At 37.8% G+C, this 24,435-nt stretch overlaps 1 protein-coding gene across 1 annotated transcript in view; it reads left to right on the plus strand.

Annotated features, from left to right (window-relative positions):
* CNTN4 (contactin 4) overlaps positions 1-24,435 on the plus strand; it is a 366,552-nt gene that overhangs the window by 83,474 nt on the left and 258,643 nt on the right. The window contains exon 3 of the mRNA XM_027863966.1: positions 5,049-5,144. Coding sequence (XP_027719767.1) covers positions 5,049-5,144 — 96 coding nt within the window. The remainder of the gene's footprint in view (positions 1-5,048; positions 5,145-24,435) is intronic.

The following is a 24,435-nucleotide window of genomic DNA, read 5'->3' on the forward strand; positions in this document are numbered from 1 at the left end:
AGAGAACAGTTATTATCACCACAAATAATATAACCCACAAATACATCCACCATGAAATGGTACATTCTTTAGAACATAATTGCTGACAAAACGGGTAAAAAGCACCCCGCAAAGATAGCAACACCATAGCTCTCAGGACACTTTGTATCTTTCTTATGAGCTATCACATTGCAGCTTGTAGCATAGTTATTTGCATGCATTTCTTGGTTTCCCTGAAAGATTGTGAACTCCTTGAGGGCAGGGCCCATGGATCATTCATCTTTCTATACCCTTTAGTTCCTGGCACTTTACCTTGCATCTAGTTAATGTTGAATTAGCATTCGCTGAATGAGAAGTATATCTGTCCCATTTCAAAATGCTAATAGTTCAAAAGACAGAGAGCCAAAAATGCAAAGCTGAATACCAAGTCCTTCCATGGAAAGCATGTAAACAGACCATCTGGGTAAGGTTGGTGAAACTGTGTTTAGACATAGCCTGAGTGCAAAATAGCAAAAGGAATAAGGGACAATAAAATATGAATTCAATTTTCTTATTGTTGTTCAGTCATTTCTGTCCTGTCCGACTCTTTTTGACCCCATTTGGAGCTTTCTTGATAAAGAAAACTTTATCTTTAGTTCATTTTACAGATGCGGAAACTGAGCAAACAGGGTTAAGTGACTTGCCCAGGGTCACACAACCAATAAGTATCTGAAACCATATTTGAACTCAGGTCTTCCTGATTCCAGGCCTCGTGCTCTGTCCACTGCTCCTCTTTCTAGTATTCCTTTAAACAACACAACAGTCTCATTTTTCAACAGGCTTGTCTTTTGCCTGCTTTCACATTGTTCCTTTTCATTCTGAGTCCCTACATTTTTTTTTTGTCTTCATATCTATAATGAATAGTTGGGGGAGTGGAGTAAGGACTTTACATGACCCCAACACAAATCTTCATCCAAAAATACACACTCTACATCTGTATTCCCTGAAAATTGGAAAATCCAACCAAACCGTTTTTGTTTATATAATGGCCCAGGGGACAAAGAGTTGACCTCACAGTCACTAGTCCAAGTCTTGATTCTGGCACCTACTGGCCATGTGACCTTGGGGAAGTCATTTAACCTCTAAATGCCTTGGGCAGTTATCTGAAACCCTAACTTGCCTCAAAGATGTACAACTGCATTGGTAAATTCAGCAACAACCATTTAATTAAGTACCTACTATGTTCCAGACACTAATGGGGGAGATCCTCACTCTGAACTCCTCTACTGATGAAATCACAGGTCTGATGACTTTTTAAAATGCCAAATAACTAGCTTTAACCATTTTAACAATGAATTGACCAGTTCTAGGATCGAATAAACTAAACTTGCATTGCTTTTATGAAGACAGACTCAGTTTATTGCTAAAAGAAAAAAAATCTGTGATACAGCCTGTTGCTTGCCTAGTTTATTTTTAGGGTGGGGAGGGGAGGAACAGGAGATTGCTTGGCAGCACATGGCCATGAGGATTTGGATATAAGCTGTAAGTTCCATTTCTTTTTTAAACTTAATCCTACAAAGCTTGGACAAAAAGTACTACACAGATATGCATTTTTCTTTCTATTTGAAAAAGAGCTAACTGTTTGTAATTACCATCTGTGTGGGCGGTTATGGCTGAAAAGACCAATTTAGGCCCAGCGGTGCTTTCCACACTGAACATTCCTGAACACTGCCCCTTGATTAGCCTCAGCAGCCATTAGCTGGAGAGTGTGCCGCTGTTTGTAACTCTGTCTTGAAATGAGCATGAATAAGGTCAGAATTTGGCACAGGGTTACATATTTCCTTGTTAGAGGCTCAGAATCTCTCTGATGGCACCTGATAAATACATGCAAATACTATTTTTATCAAATGTCTGGATTGTTGTGATGTTTCTTGACTGCTTTCCCTTCTATCAAAAAAGGCTGATTTAAAAAAAAAAAAAAAAGGAACCAGCCTTCAGGATCTACTCTTGCCTTTTCAGAGCCCCTGCCTGAAATCCCTCTTGGAAATGATCTTTCCCCCTACCCTGAGTTCCTCCCACCACTCATTCAGTTCTTATATTTACTGTTTTCCAATGGGATCTTTTGTTGTATGCACTTCTTATTCCCCTCAGATAGATTGCAGACCCCCCAGAGAGCAGGGGCTAAGTGTTATTCATCACTGAATCCCCCACAGCATCTCATGTAGGGCTAGCAGATAGCCAGTAAGTGTTTGCTATTTGACAGTGGAATGAGCTGCTTATCAGGGCTGCCTCACTTCCAGGCATAACTCTGGATGCCTTCAGCTATGCACCTCCTTATTAGCAGAATTAAGGGCTGATTGATCAAAGAGGCATTCGAGGTAAAAAAAAACAAAACACAAAAATAACACCCTGTGAGTACTATAACATTTAAAAAAACTTGTCATAAATCATTATCCCTTCAATTCTCTGAATGAATCTAAATTAGCTTTGATAATATTCATGGAACATGTGCTCTAGCACTCAGAGAAATCAGGCAGTGAGTTCCAAGACATTCAATAAATTAGACCTTTCCATGCTGTTCCTTTTTTGGTTGTTTTTCAATGGAATAAGTTTCTAAGAGGAATTCTGAGTGAAGACCCTGGTCTTTGTCTCCATAATGCTAAAATATGAGTGAAAATTCAAATATATGGGGGTTTCAGGGTACCAAACACCTAAATCACTCAGCCAATAGATATTTTGGGATCATATTCTATGTACAGAAGACCCTTTACTAGGCACGGCACTGTGGAATTATAAGACATGTGCCATGCCCTCAAGGAACTCATAGACTAGTATTAGAGGGCTGTGGAAAAGTTTTTAAAATAATACACAAGATGGCACAGGGAATTATAAGAACTTAGGTGGTAGTGTAGGTAAAATAGTAGACTTGGGAACCTGAGTTCACATCCTTCCTCAGACACTTTACTGGCTCTATGACCTTGAGCAAGTTGCTTAACCACTGTGTGCCTCAGTTTCCTCATCTGTAAAATGGGGTATTAATAGCATTTACTTGACAATGTTGTTGTGAGGACCAGATGTGATAACATAACATATATAAAGCTATTTGCAAACCTTAAAGCACTACAAGCATTCTGTTTGGCTTTTAAATTAGATTCCAGCCTACTTTTTCTGGCTTCTTGGACATTATCCACTTGGACGCACTATGTGCTTCAGCCAAACTGGCTTCCCCATTCACTATACTCTATTTCTCATCTCTATATCTTTGCACAATGTTGTCCTTCCTCACATGTGATCATTAGATTCTCTCCCTTCTTTCAAAGTTCATCTCAAGTATTGCCTTTTATTTATACTGCATTTAATACTATATATTTATGATATGCCTTACATTCAGCTCAGGTATTGCCTTATCTATCTTGGATACCCTCTCCCTTTCCATCCCACTGATTACGCTTTCCTTTCTGCATATGTCCAATATATTTTGTATTGAATTGTCTATGGGTATTGTTTCCTCACAATAGAATGTAAGACCCTCAAGGGCAAATATTGTTTCATTTTTGTCTTTGTATTACCAATGCCTATCACATAGTAGACACTTAATACATTCTTATTAAATGAATAACTTGTTCTTTGGAAGGTGCTTTACAAAGCTTGATATAATATACAAATACAATTTTTAAAATATCTTTAGGGATGATATTTCAGAGAGAGGAAAAATACAGGCAAATGTAGGATAACACAAACATATCTGGGAGATATAAGAAGACCTATTTGGCTGGAGAACGTGTCCTATGTAAGGAATGAAAGATAAGGCTGGAAAGTTAAATGAGTTGGAACAATTTGACTGTAGATTTTGGGAATGCTAAGTCCATATAGACAAAAGGTTAGAATAATCTAATTAATTTTTCAGTTTGGACTGATAATGTCTTAAGAAAGAAGCAACATGGCGCAATAGATTAGATAGGGCACTGAGCTTGGACTCAGCAAGCCCTGGAGTCAGTTCCAGCTTAGTCCTTATACCTATGTGATCTTGGGGAAGTCACTTTACCTATTTGTGCCTCAGTTTCTTCATCTGTAAAATGATGGGGTTAGGCCTGATGGCCTTCTGCGGTCTTCCAACTAATGATTCTTTAATAAGGCTTAAAATAGAAAGCTTCAAAAACAGAGATGCTTGTGTTCACATGGTTGACAGATAACAAGACAGTTTGGTGTGGTGGAAGAACGTGGTGAAGTTTGCTTTACTACTAACTGGAGTCTACTAATAACTAGATTTGTAACATGGGAAAAATCATTCACCTCTATGGACCTCAGTTTCCTCATTAATAATCATAGCTAACATTTACATAGTGCCTACTACATGGTAGGCACTGTGCTAAGTGTTTTACAAATATTATCTCATTTGATCTTCACAACAACCCTGGGCGGTAGGTTCTATTATTATCCCCATTTTGCAGATGAGAAAACAGACAAATAGGAGTTGAGTGAATTCATAGTTAGAAAGTTTCAAACTCAGGGCATCTTGACTCCAAACCTGGTACTCTATCCATTGCCCAGCCTTTTTGTTTTGTTTTTGTCGTTTAGTTTTTCAGTCACATCTGACTCTTCATTATCCCTTTTTGGAGGGTTTTCTTGGCAGAGATACTGGAGTAGTTTGCCATTTCCTTCTCCGGCTCATTTTTTGAGATGAGGAAACTGAGCTAAACAGGGTTAAGTGACTTTCCTAAGGTCAAACAGCTAGTAAGTATGTGGTCACACAGGCCAGATTTGAACTCATAAAGATGAATCTTTCTGATTCCAGGCCCAGTGCTCTATCCACTGCTGTATCTAGCTGCTTCTATTAAAAGGGCTGTTAAATAATTCCTTCCCAGCTCCAAAGTTCATTAATTCTGTGGTTTTAAGATACGAAGATGGCTATAAAGCAAGAACATTGAAAAAGAAAAAAAAAACAGTGAGTTTTCATGTCATTGTTCATGGCATATACTTCTTTTCCATGACATGTCCCTTTCTGAATCAGAAAACCCACCCCCTGCAAGTTACAATTTTGGGGTTTACATTTATAATGTTCTTTCTCTTCCTGCCCTCATTTCCAACAGATCTGGAAAACTTCAAAACACGAATAAGAAGTACCGTGTCTGTCCGCCAAGGTCAAGGAATGGTGCTCCTATGTGGCCCCCCACCTCATTCTGGAGGTAAGCACTACAGCAAAGTCCATTTTTGCCCATCAGTAACCTGCTCTTCATCTTGTCAAATGTTCTTCCCTCGATTGACACCAGCTCAGGAGGGGAGTGCAATTTGTAAAGATTTCCATGATCCCTCAGGGCAGAAGAGAAATTATTTTGGGTGCCCATTGTAATCAGGATGTGAAAATGTCAGATTGTGAAAATGTTCCATCCCACTTAATATCTACCTGGCATGAGGGAAAATGACACCTGAGTAAACCTCTGTCAAAGCCATCTTTCTGGATGAAGTGAAATAGCTAATGCTGCCAATATTTATTATTGACTTAACCTGGTGTTGAAAGGAAGTCACCACTTTCTTTTATCAGGAGAATCTGGTTTTGGTAAAGATGAAAGCAAGAATATCTAGTGACCCAACAGCCAGGAAATCTTTAGGAAGCCAATAATCCATGGCTAAAGATGGGCTGGATTAAAGATAGATATAAGGAGACTCAATAGATATAATTAAGGCTCAATAATTAATTGAATAAATTTAAGATAAATATGATAAAGCATGATCATACATCTGAGGCCTTAGAAGACATTGAATTCAACCCTTTCATTTTACAGTTGAGGAAACTGAGTCATGGAGGGTTTAAGTCATTTGCCCCAGGTCACACAGGTAGTAACTATCTGAGATAAGATTTGAACCTGGGACTTATTAACTCCAAGCACATGCCAAATTCATAATGCCATGCTACCAAAAGAATAGAAGTAATTTGTCTAGTCACATGTTTAGTAAATAGAAATTCATGTATTTTAACCCAACTCCAAATTCAGTATCCTTTCCACTGTGCCATGGCTCCTCCTTCAAGTATTGAAAAATGGGCAATAAAGGATCCCTCTTGTGCTGAGGTTTTTATCATTGATTTACTTTCTAATTCTATGAATTTTGTTGTATGCATTTACTGACATTATTCTGAAACAGGATCCATAGGTTATGCTATACTGCCAAAGGTGTCTGTGGTGCAAAAAAAAAAAAGAGCCTCTGTGCTAGTCTAGAAAAATGGAAAATTCAGGTCAAAATTCAGCTCTGGGTAGTTGAGGCCAAAGGTACTAGATGATAATGGCATTGATGTTGGTGGTCATAAAATCGTAATCTGAGAGCTTTAAGGGACCTTAAATGCTCTCTAGTCTAACCCCCTCATTTTAAAGATGATAAAACTGAGGCTCAGAGAAATCAAATGACTTGTCTGAAGTTTCACAGGTAATAGATAGCAGAGGCAGGATTTGAACTCAGGTCCTCTGACTCTAACTCCAACATTCTTCCCATCATGATCCACTTCACTGACAATGTTAGCACAATTTATATAATGCTTTAAAATCACTTTCCATATGTAATCTCCTTCGCATTTCACAATATCCCTATGAGGTAGATGCCATAGATATCATTGTCCCCATTGTATAGCTAAGAAATTGAGACTCTGTGTTTGCTTATCCATGGCCATGCAGCTATTAGGTGCCAAAGGCTAGGATTGTACCCATTTCTAATGATGGACCAGACTCCAGGTGACTCTACTCCTCTATACCTTTCCTGTCAATCCTGGCATCCACTGGCACCCACTTCACTTCAATTACTTGCTAATATGCCTTTGTCTTTTGTCCTATTTTCAAATGTCACACTTTTTCTCTATCTCAGCTGGAGTAGGGAAAAAGTTACCAAATTAGTGATTTAGCTTCCTTCTGTGCTTTCAATGAAAATTTAAAAAATGCCACTGGGTGTTGGTTGACCTGAAAGACTCTGCCCGTGTTTCTTAGAAAAGGAATAAAATCTTTCTCTCAATAGTTTTGAATTGTGAACGTCTTGCGTTCATTCTCTCCAATTTAGTCAATACTTAAATATGATAACACCTTTTATCAGAACTAGATTAACTTTTAATTTGGGGATGACAGTGTAAATGGAGGGATAATTCATGAATATACTAATTGCTCTTCCTTGATGAAATCAGTAATAGGCATGAATGTAACTCCAGAAATGAGATGAATAATGAAAATATCTTAAGAAAAAACACCAGAAGTATAATGCTGTATTTAGGTAAGGGAAAGCACAAAAAAATCATGGACATGTGAAAAGCGAGGAACCCAAAATTTTCCCTCTCCCAGAGAGGAACACATGAAAAAACTACACTAGTTTCCTAGAACATATATTTCTTTGCTGATAGCTGCTCAGTTACTCTAAAATCCTTTTCCTTGAGCTGTGCTGACATTCCTGACAGTTGTGATGGTGAAAGACAAGGAAACGAATATTCACATCATGAGCTTCATTAGAAACAGCATCAGTACTAGCTACATGGGCAAGAGAAGGAAGGAAATTTTGCAGACTGAGAAAATAAAGGTCAAAAAATGAAAGAGGCCACCTCCTGGATATAAAGCAGTTTTTTGTTTTTAATGAAACTGAACCTTTTTATGAAATTATTCCATTTCCCCCCACCTCCTCCCTAGGAACCTGAAATCCACCAACATGAAATGTACAATAGGAATTCTGTCATTGGGTTTCTGGTATGCGCATCTCCCTGCTTTGAGACTGGCAGGCTCACTGAATTATTGGGCTCACTGAGCATTTTAGTCCAAGCATATGGCATCCCTGTTGCAATCATAAGAGATCAAGCAGTGGAAGGAAATGAGTCAGCCTTTTATTCTATCAGCATGGTACTGAGAAATGGCATGAAATCCATTGTAAGCAATGCTGTGTGTCCCATTTTGACTGCAGTGTCTTGTGTCAGGCCAGTTCAGGGTAACAGAAAAATGAACAGCAATTAATCTATTTTGAAATGAGTTTCAGTCAGCAGGTAGTTCTAGTAATCTCACCATCACTGTTTGGCTCCTCATTTTGCTGGCTTTTACTCTGTGTATCCTCATTCAGATTCTATGTTGTTACATAGATTTCGCTATCGAATTTTAGCTTGGCCCCTGGAAAGTTTCTAAAATACACTCAGTTTGTCTTTGGTGTTTCTTCATAGGAGAAATACAAAGAGGTTTAGAGAGTTGGGTGAGACCAGGGATTTTCCTCACTGGTTTTTAACCAGATAGTTTTCTAGTCCCAGTACTTGGTGGTCTCCAACTGTATCAAAGCTAAAAAGAGACAGGTGAGCCATGGGACTTCCAAGAAAAGTTTTTATTTCAATTGTCCTCTTGATTGTAAATCAAATGAGTCTTGTTAATTAGATGGTCACAACTATTTGAGGGGAATATCCCTTGCTTCTTGTTCAGTCAAGGAAGAGATCTGAAGTCTTCTGGTTCCAATCATGGGGAATAGTCTGTGGAAGAAAATAAAATAGAGTCAGCTACAAGGATGTTGAGAAGGGAGATAAGTATCTGGGAGATGGACAGTAGTGATGGGAGAGTTACACTCAGAAATTCTGCTTTAGATTTTGGTATGTAATGATTTAAAAACCCACAAAAAGATGCAACATCGCATAATGCAGAATGAATTGACCTCAGAGTCAAGAAGACTTGGGTGTAGGTACAGCATCTGACAGATACTAAATGTGTGATCCTAAGTAAGTCACTTAAACTCTCAGTACCCCAGAGAGTTCTTTAAAATTATATTACAGGGCAGGCTGTGATCTGCATCAAGAAAGACAATTTCCTCAATTGGAGTCCCCATACCGATGAAATCACAGGTCTAGATTAAAATAAATAAATGTGTACTGATAGTGTACGTAAATGCTTAAAAAGTATGTTATGCCATTTGATCTTCATAACAACCCTGCAAAGTAGATTATTATTATTCATGTTTTGCAGGCAGAGATAATGGTACTAGTAATTCTGTCTCATAGGATGATTGCGAGGTTCCATTGAGATAGTGTTTATATAGCCTGAGCATGACATCCCCTCTCTCTGTCTGACTGTTGCTTTTTGTATCTCTGTTTCCCATGCCCTTTCATTGGCTCACTCACTCACTCAACCTGAGCTTGAACGATGGCAGATCATGGAGTTCCCAGGGGGGTGGCCATGTTGCTAAAACATATTTCATCAGGATTTTTGGAAAAATTATACTCCTGCTACTAAACACTCTAGCTTTGGAGCCCACATCAATGTGCTTTCCAATTAACAAATAAACCAAGATGACACCATTAAGTCATAAAACGTGCTAAATAGAAGGCAAAATAAGAGTATGAGTAGTATAATATTTCACTCCAAAAGTGAGGCACATAATATTTCATCAAAGCATGCAATGTCCATGGGGAAGAGCATTCACAAACTTACAGAATTATAACAGGATGGTACCTTCCTAGGAACATGTGTTCAGGACCATTCACAACTCTGTACTACTGGCCTTAATGCACTTTGTCTCCCTCTGGAGCAGCCTGTGCAATATTGCATTGCATTGGTAAGGGTTGCTCTTTCATTTCTCCATTAATAAATGTTTGTTTCCTTCCTTTCTTACCTTCTACTGGATACTCTGCTCAGACCTTTCCTCTCCCAGGCTTCCAAGGTAGTGTTGAGCCAAAAGTAGGAAACCATAAGCCCGGGATATACAGAGCATTAACAAATCTTCCCTGAGGGATTTCTACTTTGCAGCCAATAGGTAGCAGTGCCAGAAAATGTGGTGAAGCCTTTTTGATCATGTCTTTCCAGAGACAATATCTCACCTTTTCATATAGAAAGTATTCTAAAAACCTCCAAAAGCTACATAAATATAATCGTAACTGAAGGTCAACCAGTAAATCTATATGTATGCATAGTAGAAATAAAGAAAGCATGTCCCAACTGAGTCATTCAGCCTCAGAATTCAGAGTAGGAAGCAACTGATTCAATATGGCATGTTCCTCAGTTCTAAGCACTTTGCTTTGTTCTGCAATTAAGGAATACTTGTTGAATTGACTAGCTATGGAGATCAAGGAAACTGTAACTTCATAGAACTGTACAGAATTTCAGAATTATATGGTGCTTCAGAGAAAAAAAAATAGTCCATCTAATACTTGGGCAAGTATCCACTCAACAACCTGCTGGACAAATGGGCACCTAGCCTTTGCTTGAAGACCTCAAGAATGGTGGCACTGGGGCATCCAATGACATTTTTTATATCATTAATCATCAGGAAGTGCTCTCTTTTATCAAGCTTAAATTCTTGATCGATAGGTGTGTATATATACATACACATATACATATATATATAACCTTGGGCAAGTCACAACCTCTTTCATGCTTCGGTTCCTTAAAGTCAGGGATCAGACTTAATGACCTCTAGATCTATGAATATATGATCCCATGTGGGGAGGGGGGAGGAAATGGGAAGGGGAAGAGGAGTTAGCCTAAGCACCTCTAATGTTGGCTACAATATTACTTCTACGGAAACAAATCAGTTCCAAATTCCAAACAAGAATTTGTAAATATGCTTTTGAAATGGTTATTGAATTCTATCAACTTAGATAATCTTGGATGGTTCTTTGGTGGATGCATGACTTTATTGGATTGGGTACTTCTTCCATTAATACAAATTTCAATCCTTCATTTAAGTTATTGTCTATCTATCTACCTATCTGTCAGTCTGCCTGTCTGTCTATCTATCTATCTATCTATCCCATCAATCTTCCCTATAGCATTTATTCAATTTACTGGAAATCTTTTTTTTTAAACATCTTTGGGATACTGGTATACACTTAGTTAACCTGGTTTACAGGACTGACCAACCCTCTTTTTTTTTCTCTTTGATGTCTTTTATGCCCCTTATGATTTCCAAACCATCATTTACAATATGCTTTACTTATGTTCAATGTGTCTTTCTGTTGTCATTTGGATTATTTGTAATTTTGTTAGTAGTAATTTGAAGTAAGAGAAAGTATGCTGCGATTTCCTAAATTCAGTCCATCTTGATCTCTTTTGCCTATTTAATTCTGTGCCCAGCTCATGTTCCATCTGTAATGTCCGTCCAAGATACACATATTAAAGGGCTAATTCAATGAACTTCCTATCCGACTGACTCATAACCCAGGTAACATGTTGCTTACACCTAGCTTGTTTTTCCAAAGTGAATGATTACGTCTGTCTCTTTCACATTGCTGTGGATTTTCCTGAAAGTCATGTATTGGTACATACTATGCTGCTACACACAGTTAGTATGTCATTTGTGAAGAGGAGCAATAGGAAAACTTTGCATCCACCGAAAATCCTCTGGTTTGGACTTAGCACACAACATCTTTCATAGTGTGAAATCTTTGCACATCTCAATAAATTGTGTCAACCTAAAGATGTGTTTGCCTTAAGAAAATCTTCTATGAAAGCCAATGTCCCAGTTGGTTAAATTTTATTTAGGTTTCTGATATAGAAGGAAATGGTCACACTCACCTTTACATTGTTGGAGACCAGAAAAGTATCTGTCTGTTTCCCTATCTCTGTCTCTGACTCTTTACTTCTTTCTGTGTCTTCCTCTCTGTCTCGCTCTTACATTCGTCCATCCACCTATCTAGATACATAGGCCTAAAGGAAAACACAAAATATACAACTCATGTGGTTTTGAGAAGTTATTGCTGCTACAGAAATGGACTATGGTGGAATCAGTGTATATTCCACGTGCTGTTATAAGATAGTGCTCATCTGGGCTGCTAAGGTCTCTCTCAAAGGATCATTAGCTGAAAATCCCTTCAAGGCTACCCTAGACTTCTACTTGTCTCTCTCAGCAAAGATAATATGTTTTGTATCCAATGGGCTTCAAGGCTAGGCCTCACACAAGCCAGTGATAACTGTCTGTTTGGCTCTATCAGGGCTCTGTGGAAGTGAATCTCATTTTTCTCCTTTAGGTCATGACCGCATCCAAATGAGTCCTTTTTCCATTTGTGCAGTGGTTGACACCATTCAACCTGACCTTGAAGAACATCTCTTTTTAGGCCAATGATAGTCAGCTGACTGAAGCACAGGTGGTAGGCCTTGGACAATCAAGTGGGCCAAGGGGGCAGTTACATGGGTGGAATGCTCCCACTGGCCGCTCTAAATATCTGACTATCAGAAGCTATGAAGTAATAGAATATATGTGATAAGTATTAATTATAGACCCATTTAATTTGCTTGCGCATTTCTGCAGGCCTTCTTGAGAAATAATAATAAAAGCTAGCATTTATGTAGCTCTTTAAGGTTTGCAAGGAGTTTTGCATATGGCACCGCATGTGATCCTCATAGCAACCCTGTGAGCTAATCACTATTATCATCCCATTTTTCAGGTGAGGAAACTGGAGCTGAAAAGGGTGAAGTGATTCTCGATGGGCCACCTAACCAGAAAATATACGAGACAGGATTTAAATTCAGGTCATCCTGACTCCAGTTCTAACGTTCTATGTCCTGTTTCCCTAACTATTTAAAGTGATGGACCACTTTTTTTTTCCATAATAACAACCATCCGCACCTACACAGACCCTTCTCATAAAGATTTTATGCAAACTGGATGCATAAACTTGTATTTTGGTATCATTCAGTTCAAGGCAATAGGCATTTATCAAAACCTGAAGCAGAAGGTGGCAGGTCAAGTTTAAGGGAAAGTTAAGAGTGCCAATAGTTAATGTTTGTAGATAGGCTAAGGGAACCCTCTGGCTCCACACCTACATTTATTTGTTTGTTTATTTGTTCGTTCATTCACTCATTCATTCATTCACTCATTCATTTTGCCGCTGTCACTGAGTGAGAACAGAAGGGAGCCATATGGGCTTAAGAATGATTTTGTGTTTTTATTTGTTTCAGGTATAGTTTCCTAGTCATAGAAGCATAGATCCAAACCCTTAAGGGATCTTACAAGTCACTGAGTCCAATCCCCCCCATTACAGATAAGGAAACTGAGGCACAGAGAAATTAAATGACTCCCCCAGGGTCACACAGCTAGCAAGTACCTGAGATAGGACTTAAACCCACATCTTCCCATCTCCAGGTCCAGTTCCGTGTCATTGTGTCCAGTCCTACAGTGGTGATCCTTTTCTGAGTCAGGGTACACTGACAATATACAGCTCATATTTATTTCCTTTCTGTGTTAGTAGAACCCACCAGAGCTTGTTCTTTGGGGCCTGCCAGAGCACGGGGTCACCTCCATGCTGGGATGAAGCGTCAGAGTTGAATTTCAAGGCTAATCATTTGTTGAGGAAAAGAAGAGGGAAAAATAGCAAAGCAGACTCTACCAGTTAATCAGCGTTGATCACAGTGAGAGCTCTTGTTCTCTTCTGATGTAAATATTTATGAAGTGGCAGCATTTGATATACCTGAAGGTATGTAGGCTCCTTTGGCAACTGTGACCGCTGACTATTGGTATCCAAAATGCAATGAGTCTAATCCTTCCTCCTGCTACATTTCCCACTGTTGCGCCTGTGGAAGCATCAGTTGAAACACAGAAACATAGAATGATACAGAGAAGTTTGCAGAAAGCATTGCTTTTCTTTCCCCCCCCCATTGCTCCCTCCACGTCCCTTTGGTGGACGTAGGAATTAAGGGAGAAAAGACTAACTTTGAACAAAACCCATTCTGTCTCTATGCTATTAGGATGCATGGCTCTGATGAGATGCAGAAGCAGCCAGCTGTTGTGGGGGCGGGGGGCTCTGTTGGCAGCTCAATGACCCCCACTTGTTTGTACCAATGTAACATATCAGAGGCAAAATAAACCAAACTACTAACTAGTCCATATACATGACATACCATCTCCCACTGTTTGGCAGAATGCAAGAAAACCTGGGTTCAAATATTGCCTCTAATGCTATGTGGTCTTGAACAAGTCACTTAGCCTCAGTTTCTTCCCCTTCTTAAATGATAGGGGTTGAATGAGAGGACCTCTGACATCCTTTCCAGCTCAAAATCTCTGCTCCTATCATTTGTGGCTTTGCACAGGCTTCTCCCTACATCTGGAACACTTCTCACCTCTACTTCTTGAAATTACATGTCTATCATAGGGAATGGAGTCAAATATTTTCAATGTCTTCTATCTCCTTTTTTTATTCTTTTAAACTTAAATACACATTAAAAAAAGAAATACATTATAAACTTAAATACTAAAACTTAAATACAAAATAAGAAAAGAAAAAAAATTGCTATGTGTACAGCAGAACGTAAGAGAGGACTCAAAGTATAGAGCAATAAATTTCCATTTCGAGAAAGCCCATGTAGTAAATACTACATATTGTGGTCAGAGCTGTCCATCCTCGCTTCCTTGTGAATTTTCTTTTGTTCTCTGCTGTGTGCTTTTTATTTTGATCTTTTTTGTCCCCTTCCTTCCTTCCCCTCCCCCAAGAAGGCTATAATTAAGTGTAGAATACACACACACATATATAAATACATACATTACATAATACATATGTACAAATATATTTATACACAAAATATATATATACACATATATACATACATACCTAAACTTATATATACATACATATACTTAGATATCTATAATCTCATACTCATATATGGACATATATATTCATATGCATCTATGTAAGACCATACCATATTTGTTTGTCCTCTGTTTCTCTGAGGGTGAATAACATCTTCCTTCGTAAGTCCAAGTATTTCCATATTTTTCTAAGTCCATCAACTCATCATTTCCTATACCACAGAAATGTTCCAACCTTGTATGTCTAGTTCTTTTAAATAGTCTAAAACAATATTGATTAATACGGCTGACATATAATGTAGTTTCCCTATTTTTCTCTTCTGATTAAATCTATTTTAGCTTTAACTTTGTCTGAGATCATGATAACTATCCCTGCTTTTTTCCTAATAAATTCTTCTCCTGATCTTTATTTTATGTTTGTATATACCTCTTATTTCCTAGCCCTTCTGACTCCTCTACTTTACTTCTACCTGCTACTTTGCCCTCTTGTTACATAACCTAACCCCCTCCAAAGATCCTTCTTTTATCGTCTCCCCCTCACCCTTTCCCCTTACCCTCTTGTTTCTGCCTGAATTTAGAAGACTTTTATAGCCTTTCAAATATATTTTATTCCCTCTTTATTCCATTCCCATTCATCCAGACACCCTTCTATGGCTCCCCCATCCTGTTCCCTCACCCTCTTATTTCTTTATAAATTTAGAAGACTTTTTTTCCCATATATGTGTGTATGTATATATATATAATTCTCTCTTTAACCCAGATCTGATATGAGTAGGGTTCCGTCTAAAAATCCCTCCCTTATCCTCTTCCTCCTACATATACAATTTGCCTTTTCTTTCTGAATTTAGAAAACTTTTATACCCTTTATATATATAGTTCCCTCTTTAACTTATTCCTGATGACAGTAGGTTTCCAGAACTACCATTACTTCTCCTCCATCTAATTCCTTTTCTCTCCTACCTCATTTATACAAGATAATTATTCTTCTTCCCTTTTCCTAAATGGTTTTACTTTTTAGAATCACATCATACTCAGGTTTACCCCAATCTTTCTTTTGAACTACCTAATTATTAATAACCATCTTAGACATACATTTTACGTTTCCTCATATAAAAGGTAAACAGTTTGTCCTTATTGAGTCCTTTGTAATTAGTCTTTGATGTGTACCTTATATTTCTCTTGGGTCTTGTATTTCAAATTTTCTATTAAGTTCAGGGGTTTTTTGGCAACAAAATCCTGAAGGTCTGGTAATTCATTGAATGTCCTTTTTTTCATTCAGGATTATGCTTAACTTTGCTGGACATGATATTTTCGACCACAACCGTAGTTCTTTTGCTCTTCAATATATACTGTTCCAAGACCTGTGGTCTTTTAGTGTTACCCCTTCTAGGTCTTATGTGATTCTAATTGTGGCTCCACCATATTGCAATTGTTTTCTTCTTGTTTCTTGTAATATTTTCTGCTTAAGCTAGGGGTTTCAGAATTTGACTATGATATTCCTGTAGATTTTCCTTGGAGGGCTTCTTTCAGGTGGTGATTGGTGGATTTTTTTTTTCTATTTCTACTTTCCTCTCTTGTTCTAATGGTCCAGGATAATTTTCTTTAATTATTTCCTGTGTTATTGTATCAAGATTCTTTTTTTTTTATTGTAGCTTTCAGGTAGTCTGATTATTCTTATGTTTTCTCTTCTATCTATTCTCCAGATCAATTGTTTTTCTTATGAGGTGATTCATATTCTCTTCTATTTTTTCAGTCTTTATTTTTTTAATTATTATTTCTTGGTCTCTTATAACTTTGCTGGCCCAATTTTAATTTTCAAGAAGTCGATTTCTTCCTTAAGATTCTGTATCTCCTTTGCTAGTTGATTGACTTTCTTTTTATAATCGTCTTGTTTTTCTCGGATTGTTCTTTTTTAAAAAAAAATTTTCTCCCTTAAATTCTCTCATTTGATTTTAAAAGTCTTAAGTTCTATGAATTCTTTTTGGACAGGGGACCATTTGGCATTATTCTTTGGGGTAGGAAAGGCTTTTTTTGTGTGTCAATATTCTCCTCTGAAGATGAGCCCCAGTCTTTTCTATTTCCATAGTAACTTTCTATAGTTGGGTTCTTTCTCCTTTGCCTACTATTTTTTTTGTTCGTTTGTTTGTTTTTTTGTAACAGCTTATTGCTGTAATCTCCTCTAGTTCTGGGGGGTGGTGGATGGTGCCTCTAGCCTCAGATCCTCCTTCAGTTCTCTCTTCTGGCCTGGAACCTAAACCAAGAACTCTGCCCTACTGTAAATGCCCACAGCCAATGGGGTCCCAGGCTTGTGCTGGTTCCTTCTTGCCCAGGGCCACTACTCAGCAGCACAGCTGGGCCTGACGTACCTTATGAGCAGAGGTTTCCTCAATCTTCCCCAACTCAAGTGTCCAACTCCCAACACTATTTGGGAGGTGAAAATTCCTGTGACTGGGAGAGGTTACCTCCGAATCAGCTACCCCAAGGTTTACTGCATGCCATTTCAGTGAAACTGTTCTGGAGGTGTTTAGATTTCATAGGGACCAAATCTTGATCTAGGGATTTTTCTTCAGATCTTCTCCAGTTTTCCTGAGGACCACTGTTCTATCTCAACTCTTGTTTATTTTTTCCACTCTACATTTGCCCTGAGGCACTATTTTGTCTCATTTGTGGGGGAAATCTGGAGAGCTTGGAATTTTCTGACCTACTCTGGCATCTTCCCAGAATCCTCTTGTCATCTTTCTCTAAGCAGTTAATCTGGTGTACACAACAATGCCATTGATAATCTCCTTTTCCTTTGTATTTTCTTATAAATTCCCTTTTAGACTACTCAGAGGCTTCGTGACTCATCACATCTCTGCATATCTATTTAAGCCACAGCAATGCTTGTATTTATAGGAAATGAGTTTCTGGAAGCAATAAGTCTTTCCTATTGCTAGACTAATTCCAGACCTTATCTATTTGACCCCTTTGATTTCCCAAACCACTTACAACAAATGAATTTCTTTTTTTTTTTTTTTGTAAGTTTTCCATGGTTAGCTACTGGAGGACTTTCTCCTCCCTTTCTCCATTTCTTTCTGGCAATCATTCCATCCACAGACTGAAATGTTTAAGCACTTTTGAAAATATGGCAACTGCCAGATTAGCTCACCTAGAATAGAATCCATGATTTAATAAAGAGCAACTAAAAATGATCACCTTTCTGCTAGCAGAAAAAATAAATACATTTCTACTAGCTCTTATTTGATCTTTTCTTCTTTACATTTGGGGACCTAATTCCATGGGCTGTTCCCCATCAGGAACCTGTGAATTTACTCATTTAAGAAGGATTCCTATGATCCAAACTTTTCCTGTTACCTCCTGATTCCAATGATAGGTAGCTTATACGTATATCTATGGATGTGGTAAGAGAAAGCTGGGAAATCCTTTGGAGTCTCTTGAAAACATTTTTAAGTTAAAGAAATTATTTACAAGTTTGATCCTTGCAACACTGCTCAATCAAGATGAGGGGCAAACCAAAAGGAGAAGGCTTTTTAGAGCATGAGAGTTGATCCAGTATCTAGACAACCAATACAGGCTGGGATTTAATTCAGCTGAATGCAAGGCTCTTTTCTTTGGAATACTCTAAGCTGGGAGAATAGGAGGAGGTGATTTTGGTGCAGGGTGATAGGGGTTCATTGGGAAGTCAAGAACCTGGGAAAAGTCATTATCCATCCAGTAAAATAAATTCAGTGAAATACCAGTTGCACCAGGCTTCAAGGATTAATAATGGTTTTCCAATGGCATGAATCTGACAGAGCAATCTGTAAATATCCAAGTGGGTATTCACTGTAAGTCATGGAGCAACCAATCTTATTTTAAGACCGCCTGGAAATATAGCTTCATGAGTCTGGTACTTTTTGCTAAAAAGGAATTGAGTGGTTCTTTGGATACAATTTCAGAGGGGAACTGGCATTTTGGTTGGCCAATGCATTATGGTGTTACGTGGTGTTAAACATCACAATGATGCAGTGTGATGGAGTGATGAAATGTTGACCAAGTCTTGGGCATTTGGAAATGAAAGCTTTTTGGGAACTGGAATGAAAGGCCTCTTGTTGAACAAATAGGATTTTCACCACTGTCAGGTATCAACCTGATCTTAAAATTTCTAAAGAGATAAAGAGAAAATTGACCACTGTGATTTTCTTTGGAGGTTATTTCATATTTTAAGAGTGTTTCAGATTTGGATTTGGTTTCTAAGCATTAATAAATGAAATCTCTAGTTAGTCATTGTGGACTCTCACCAACACGTATCTCAACCAGTCTATAACTTAGAAGTTAAGTCTTAGAGAGAAGCAAAAAGAGGTTAAGTGAATTGCAAAGATCACAAAGCATGTAAGTGTAACCAGGTATCCCTGAGCCTAGGTTTTCCTCACTCTAAAAGTCCTGACTCCAGAGCAATATGCACAAACATCCTTCCCACAACTATTTAAAAAAAACCGATGAAAGAAAACAAAGTGGATAATCAGACAGAACATAAGTGCATCTGTTAAACATATAGTAAGCACTTCATAAATGGTTATTAAATTAAGTGGAAACATCTCATTTAAGATGAAGTGTGACATAATGATCTCAAAGCAAGGAAGGCTTAGATTCGTGCCTTGCCTCTGACACATCCTGGCTGTATTAACCTGAACAGGATCACTCACTCTCTGATTTTGAGTTTCCTGATCTGTAAAATTAGGAAATGTTATTGTGGATAAAAAGCTGACCTTGGATTAAGAAAAAAAAAACTCAGGTCAAGCTCTGTTTATGACACATATTGCCTGTGTGATCCTTGAAGGCCATACTCCAGAGTGCTTCCAACCAGATTCAAATGTAATTGGGAGTTATTTAACAAAATAAAAAATGCAATAGATAATAATTATTTATGATATTATTATCTATTATATCTAATATATGTATAATAGATATATCTATATATTATTATCCATCACATAATTATCTATTATATTATTAAAATAGATAATGGATAAAGTTAATATATGGTTTTCTAAGTCGATGTGCAGCAGGGATCTTTATAAGCACATGGTTTAGTGGCCTCCTTTCTATTTAAGTGTGACACCACTACTATAAATAACATTGTAAGTTAGAGAGAAGGTTGCAATCTGTGTTGGTAAAGAGGTTTCCTCCCCAAAGGAGTTCCCTATACCAATTAAATCACAGGTCCAGTCCCTACATCTATTACTATGTTTAGAAAGATGAAACAGCATAGGAATTGATTGATGACATTTTTGCCTGAGAAATAGTCCAGTGTCTGAAACAGAAGGAATACAACTGAGGCTGTAGGATGCCAAAAGAATTGGTTCAAAGGTTTAAAAAAAATGCAGCCAACTGGTTGCTTCATCAGTATGTGCCAAATAAGCAATTAGACAGAAGATTAAATTGAACAGACTGATTTTTATTGACTGAATTGACCAATGGCTTTGGCACTGTGTGGACACATTAAATGGTTTCAAAATGTCAATTACAGTGGGATCATGTAAAAGTATCTTTTTTTTCTGTTTTTACAAAGAAGTTCACTGCTTTTATGAAGAGAGAATAGTCTAAAGGCTTTCCATCTAAAGCCCCATGTTTCTATCATACCCCATTTGTTTCTACATACTTCTATACTTGTTTCATATTATTCCCCTCCCTACTTTCTCCATTCCAGTCAAATGACAGTGCTCCAGACATGATATTCCATCTCCAACCACTAGGCCTTTCCTCATATCTAGAAAAAGCCCTTTTTCATTTTCACTTGTTTGAGTCTTTCTCCTCTTTAAAAGCACAAGTCAGGACCTGATCCCTCTCCCCTACCTCCACCATACCATTTGTAGTGCTCTCTACCTTTTGAAATTGTTATGTATCCGTTCATACATAATGTGTATTTTATTTATCTATACACATGTTACATCCTAGCTCCTTCCCTACTCACTCAACAGTGAGTCCACTCCTCACTGGAGGATATATTAAACTCCTACTACATACCAGCAGTCAACACTTAACAAGCACCTACTATGTGCTGAGTACTGTGCTAAGCACTAGAGATACAAGAAAAGTCAAAAGACTGTCCTTGTCCTCAAGGAGCTCACAATCCAGTGGAGGGGACAAGAAGCAAACAAATATGTACAAATAAGATAAATAGGAAATATTTTAGAAGAGAGAGCACTAGAATGAAGAGTGCCTGGGAAAGACTTCCTGTGGGTTGGCAAAAGTTGTATGTTGAGTGGGGAGAAAGAAAGAAAGAAAGAAAGAAAGAGAGAGAAAGAAAGGAAGGAAGGAAGGAAGGAAGGAAGGAAGAAAGAAAGAAAGAAAGAAAGAAAGAAAGAAAGAAAGAAAGAAAGAAAGAAAGAAAGAAAGAAAGAAAGAAAGAAAGAAAGAAAGAAAGAGGAAGGAAGGAAGGAAGGAAGGAAGGAAGGAAGGAAGGAAGAAAAAGTCCCTGTTCTTAAGGAACCCACAGTAGAATCACAGAATCATATATTTTAAGTTGTAAGGGATGTAAGAAGTCCTGCAGTTCAAACCCTTCATTTTCCATAGGAGAGATCTAAGGCCCACAAGACTAAGTGACTTGTGCAATGTTATATGAGTAAGAAATAAGCATCAGAAGTAGGATATGAACCCAGGTGCTCTGGCTTCACAGATGGTGCCTTTTCCACTGAATTATTTGCACCCTGAACACAGAGTAGGTGCTTAATAAATACTTGTTTGATTGGCTTAGAGAAGCAAATGCCTGGCACTTAGTAGGTACTTAGAAAACATTGATCCAGCCTTGGGTCAGAGGCTGCTCTGACACTTCAAGCAGGGAGCTGAAAGCAGCAAAAAAAGCAATTCCTCTCCCTTGGTAAAGGATTCCCTGCTCTCTTCATGTCAGCTAGTTACAGGTTAGCATATTACAGAAATCTTTAGTGTCAAATTTAACCCCTGGAAAGAAGTCATGTTATACTAACACATCCCGGGAATTTATAAATCTGTGTGACAGTCCCAGCTGGGTGTACCATCATTCTTCCTAACAGAATGTTTCAAGAGTACCCGAAGAATCTCTGTGTTTACATAGTGAAATAACTTAGAATGTCTGTGAGTTGCCAAAACCCAAGCAGGTGCCCCCGTGAACGTTGAGATACTGCCACCAAAATGATTCAGAGCTTTCATTTACAGGTCTTCTCTCTTTCATGGCAAACTCACGCTGGTCCACTGAAAAGAGAATAGGTTTGGTTTTGTTGGTTTGCTTGGTTTTTACGACTTCTGTTTCAAATAGTAGATTTTATTCTTCCTGTACTTGCTCCTTGTTGCCAAAAGAAGTAGCTAAGAAATCAAATCCCAGGAAAACATTTCCATTGCAATGTATTAAACATAAAAGAAATAATCTTACCCACTTCTTTATCTGTGAGCCATGTCACCTAGGTAACTTAATAAACATATCCCCAACCCATCATCCCTTAGGTATGAACACTTCCAATTGAGTTTAGTGAAAATTGCCGGTGAGAATGGGATTAAAGTTTGGGCTCTGAAGGATTATGCAAACTGAGGTCCCGTGGTTACCAGAAAAAAAGGGGGGGGGGAGAAAAAATGTGAGCAAGTAATCTATTAAAAGAAGTCGGATCTGAGACTGGCAGAGAATTTCAAAGCAAATACCTTTTTGAACCCAAAAGAGTCACCCCACTATATTAGCCCACTTTGACCCATTTGATAGCAGGCCATATGAAAGAAACAACTACCCCGTATGGCTAGACAGTCTGAAGAAAGACGAGTTTCAGTTATAATTTTAACTTCCTTATTCTTAAATTTTTCAATGTAAGAATATTTTATGGAAAACTCTGTGTTTTCATATTTCAAACCAGCAAGAAAGGTTTTTAAACCTTGACATATGCAAGTAACTTTTAATCATCTCAGATCATTATGTGAATATTCACATAGAGAGGGATAGGTGAAGAAGATTCTTAGTATGAGAATTTCATTCACCAATATAGAGGTGAAGTCCTTAGTAAACTTGTTAGCTAAGACCTAGGGAGTTCATTGGATCACACATAAAGCTGGAGGGGATCTCAGAGAACATTGAATCCAACCCCTCTGTTATATATGTGAGGAAACTGAGGCAGGCAGAGGTGAAGTGGCTTCCCCACAGTTGCACAGATAGTAAGCATCGAAGGTAGTATTTGAACCCTGGTCTTCTGAATTTAAAGCCAATGCTCTTTCCATGTATCACATCTCCCATTAATTCAAGCACAACAGATAGCATAAGCCACTTGAAGCACATAGTTTGACTTGCCTAGGTTACTACAACTAGTAAGCATCACAGCTAATTTTTGACCTGGATATTTCATACTTCAGCGAAAAGTCCTCAATTAATTTTTCCATCAAGGCCTCCATCCATCCACAATGGCCACGAATTTGAAACAATATATCCATGCCAGCAGGCCCAGAGATCATCAGGAGAAGGAGCTAAAGCCTTGATTTTCCCTTTGGCATGGACCATGATTGCTTGGAAAGCAGTACTTAGCTCTTTGGAAGGATGTAAACCACACTGGGCTGGGAATTAGAAAACCTGGGTTCATATTGCTAATGCCAGCTCTGCTAAATTCTACTTGTGTGACCTTAGGAAGTCACACAACCTCCAGGAGGCTCAGTTTCCTCACATGAGAAATGGGAAATGATCATTCTTGTACTATCTCCCTAACAGGGCTGCTGTGAAGATAATATTCAGTATATTTAAAGACATTTTATAAATGTGAGCAGTGATGATGATCACAAGGACAACTTGTTCCAAGTCTTGGAGCATTTCTGCGCTTCCTCACTCCAGTCTATTTCTGGGATCTCATCAGCACAAAATCCCCGTGAATAGCCCTAGTTCTATTATACTGCTTCATTAAATATAAATAATTCATTTTAATATTTGACTGTAGCTAGGTGACCCTGGGCATTCCAGGTAACTTCTCAGAGATGTAGCATCCTATTGGTAAAATGGGGATAGTCAATCAAGCAGCAAGCACTTATGAAGCGTTTCCTATGGGTTGGGCATGGAGCTAAGTGCTGGGGACACAAAGAAAGAAAAACACCTTAACAACCTATCTGAGAGAGCTATTGCAGGGATCAAATGAGATAACATAGGTAAACCATGAAGCAAATATAAATGTAAGTTATTTCTGTTCCTCCTCTCCCTCCTCTTCTTCTTCCTCTTTTCCCCTTCCTACCTCCTTTTACTTCTCTTCTTAATTCTCATCTTCCTACACTTCTTCCTTTTCTTAATAAGGTATTACTTGTTGAATCTTTTGTTTTTAACATTTTATTTAATATTTTCAATTAATGAAAACTCATCTTCTCTTCCTTTAACTCACCCTCCCCACTGAAAAATAATGTTAAATAAATATTTATAATGAAGCAAAGCAAATTTCTGAAATGGCCATGTCATACATTTATATATGTATGTGGGGTATATACGTATATAAGTATTATGTATATCATATACATGTATATATATATATAAGAATGTATGAATATTCATATATATGTATATCTGTATGCATATTCATATGTATGTATATTCATATATATATTATATATATTTGGCGGGGAGTGAATCTGCCCTCTGAATCTCTCACCTCTCTGTCAGGAGGTATATAGCAGTCTTCATACTGAGTCCTCTGAAATCATAACCGGTCATTGTGTTCATCAGAGTTCTTAAATCTTTCAAAATTGATTATTTATAAAATATGATTGTTATTGCGTTAATTGATCTTGAGATTCTGCTCATTTGCTCTGTATTAGTTCATAAAAGTCTTCACAAGTTTCTCTGAAAACCATTCTTCACCGTTTCTTATGGTACAATAGTATTACATCACATTAATATATCATTGTTTGTTCAGCCATTCCCCAACTAATGACACTGTGTTCTTTTTTTTTTATTGTTCAGTTGTTTCAGTCATGTGTGACCTTGTTTGGGGTTTTCTT

The sequence above is a fragment of the Vombatus ursinus genome, unplaced genomic scaffold (genome assembly GCF_900497805.2).
Source record: "Vombatus ursinus unplaced genomic scaffold, bare-nosed wombat genome assembly UNPS02014773.1, whole genome shotgun sequence".
NCBI classification, from domain to species: Eukaryota; Metazoa; Chordata; class Mammalia; order Diprotodontia; family Vombatidae; genus Vombatus; species Vombatus ursinus.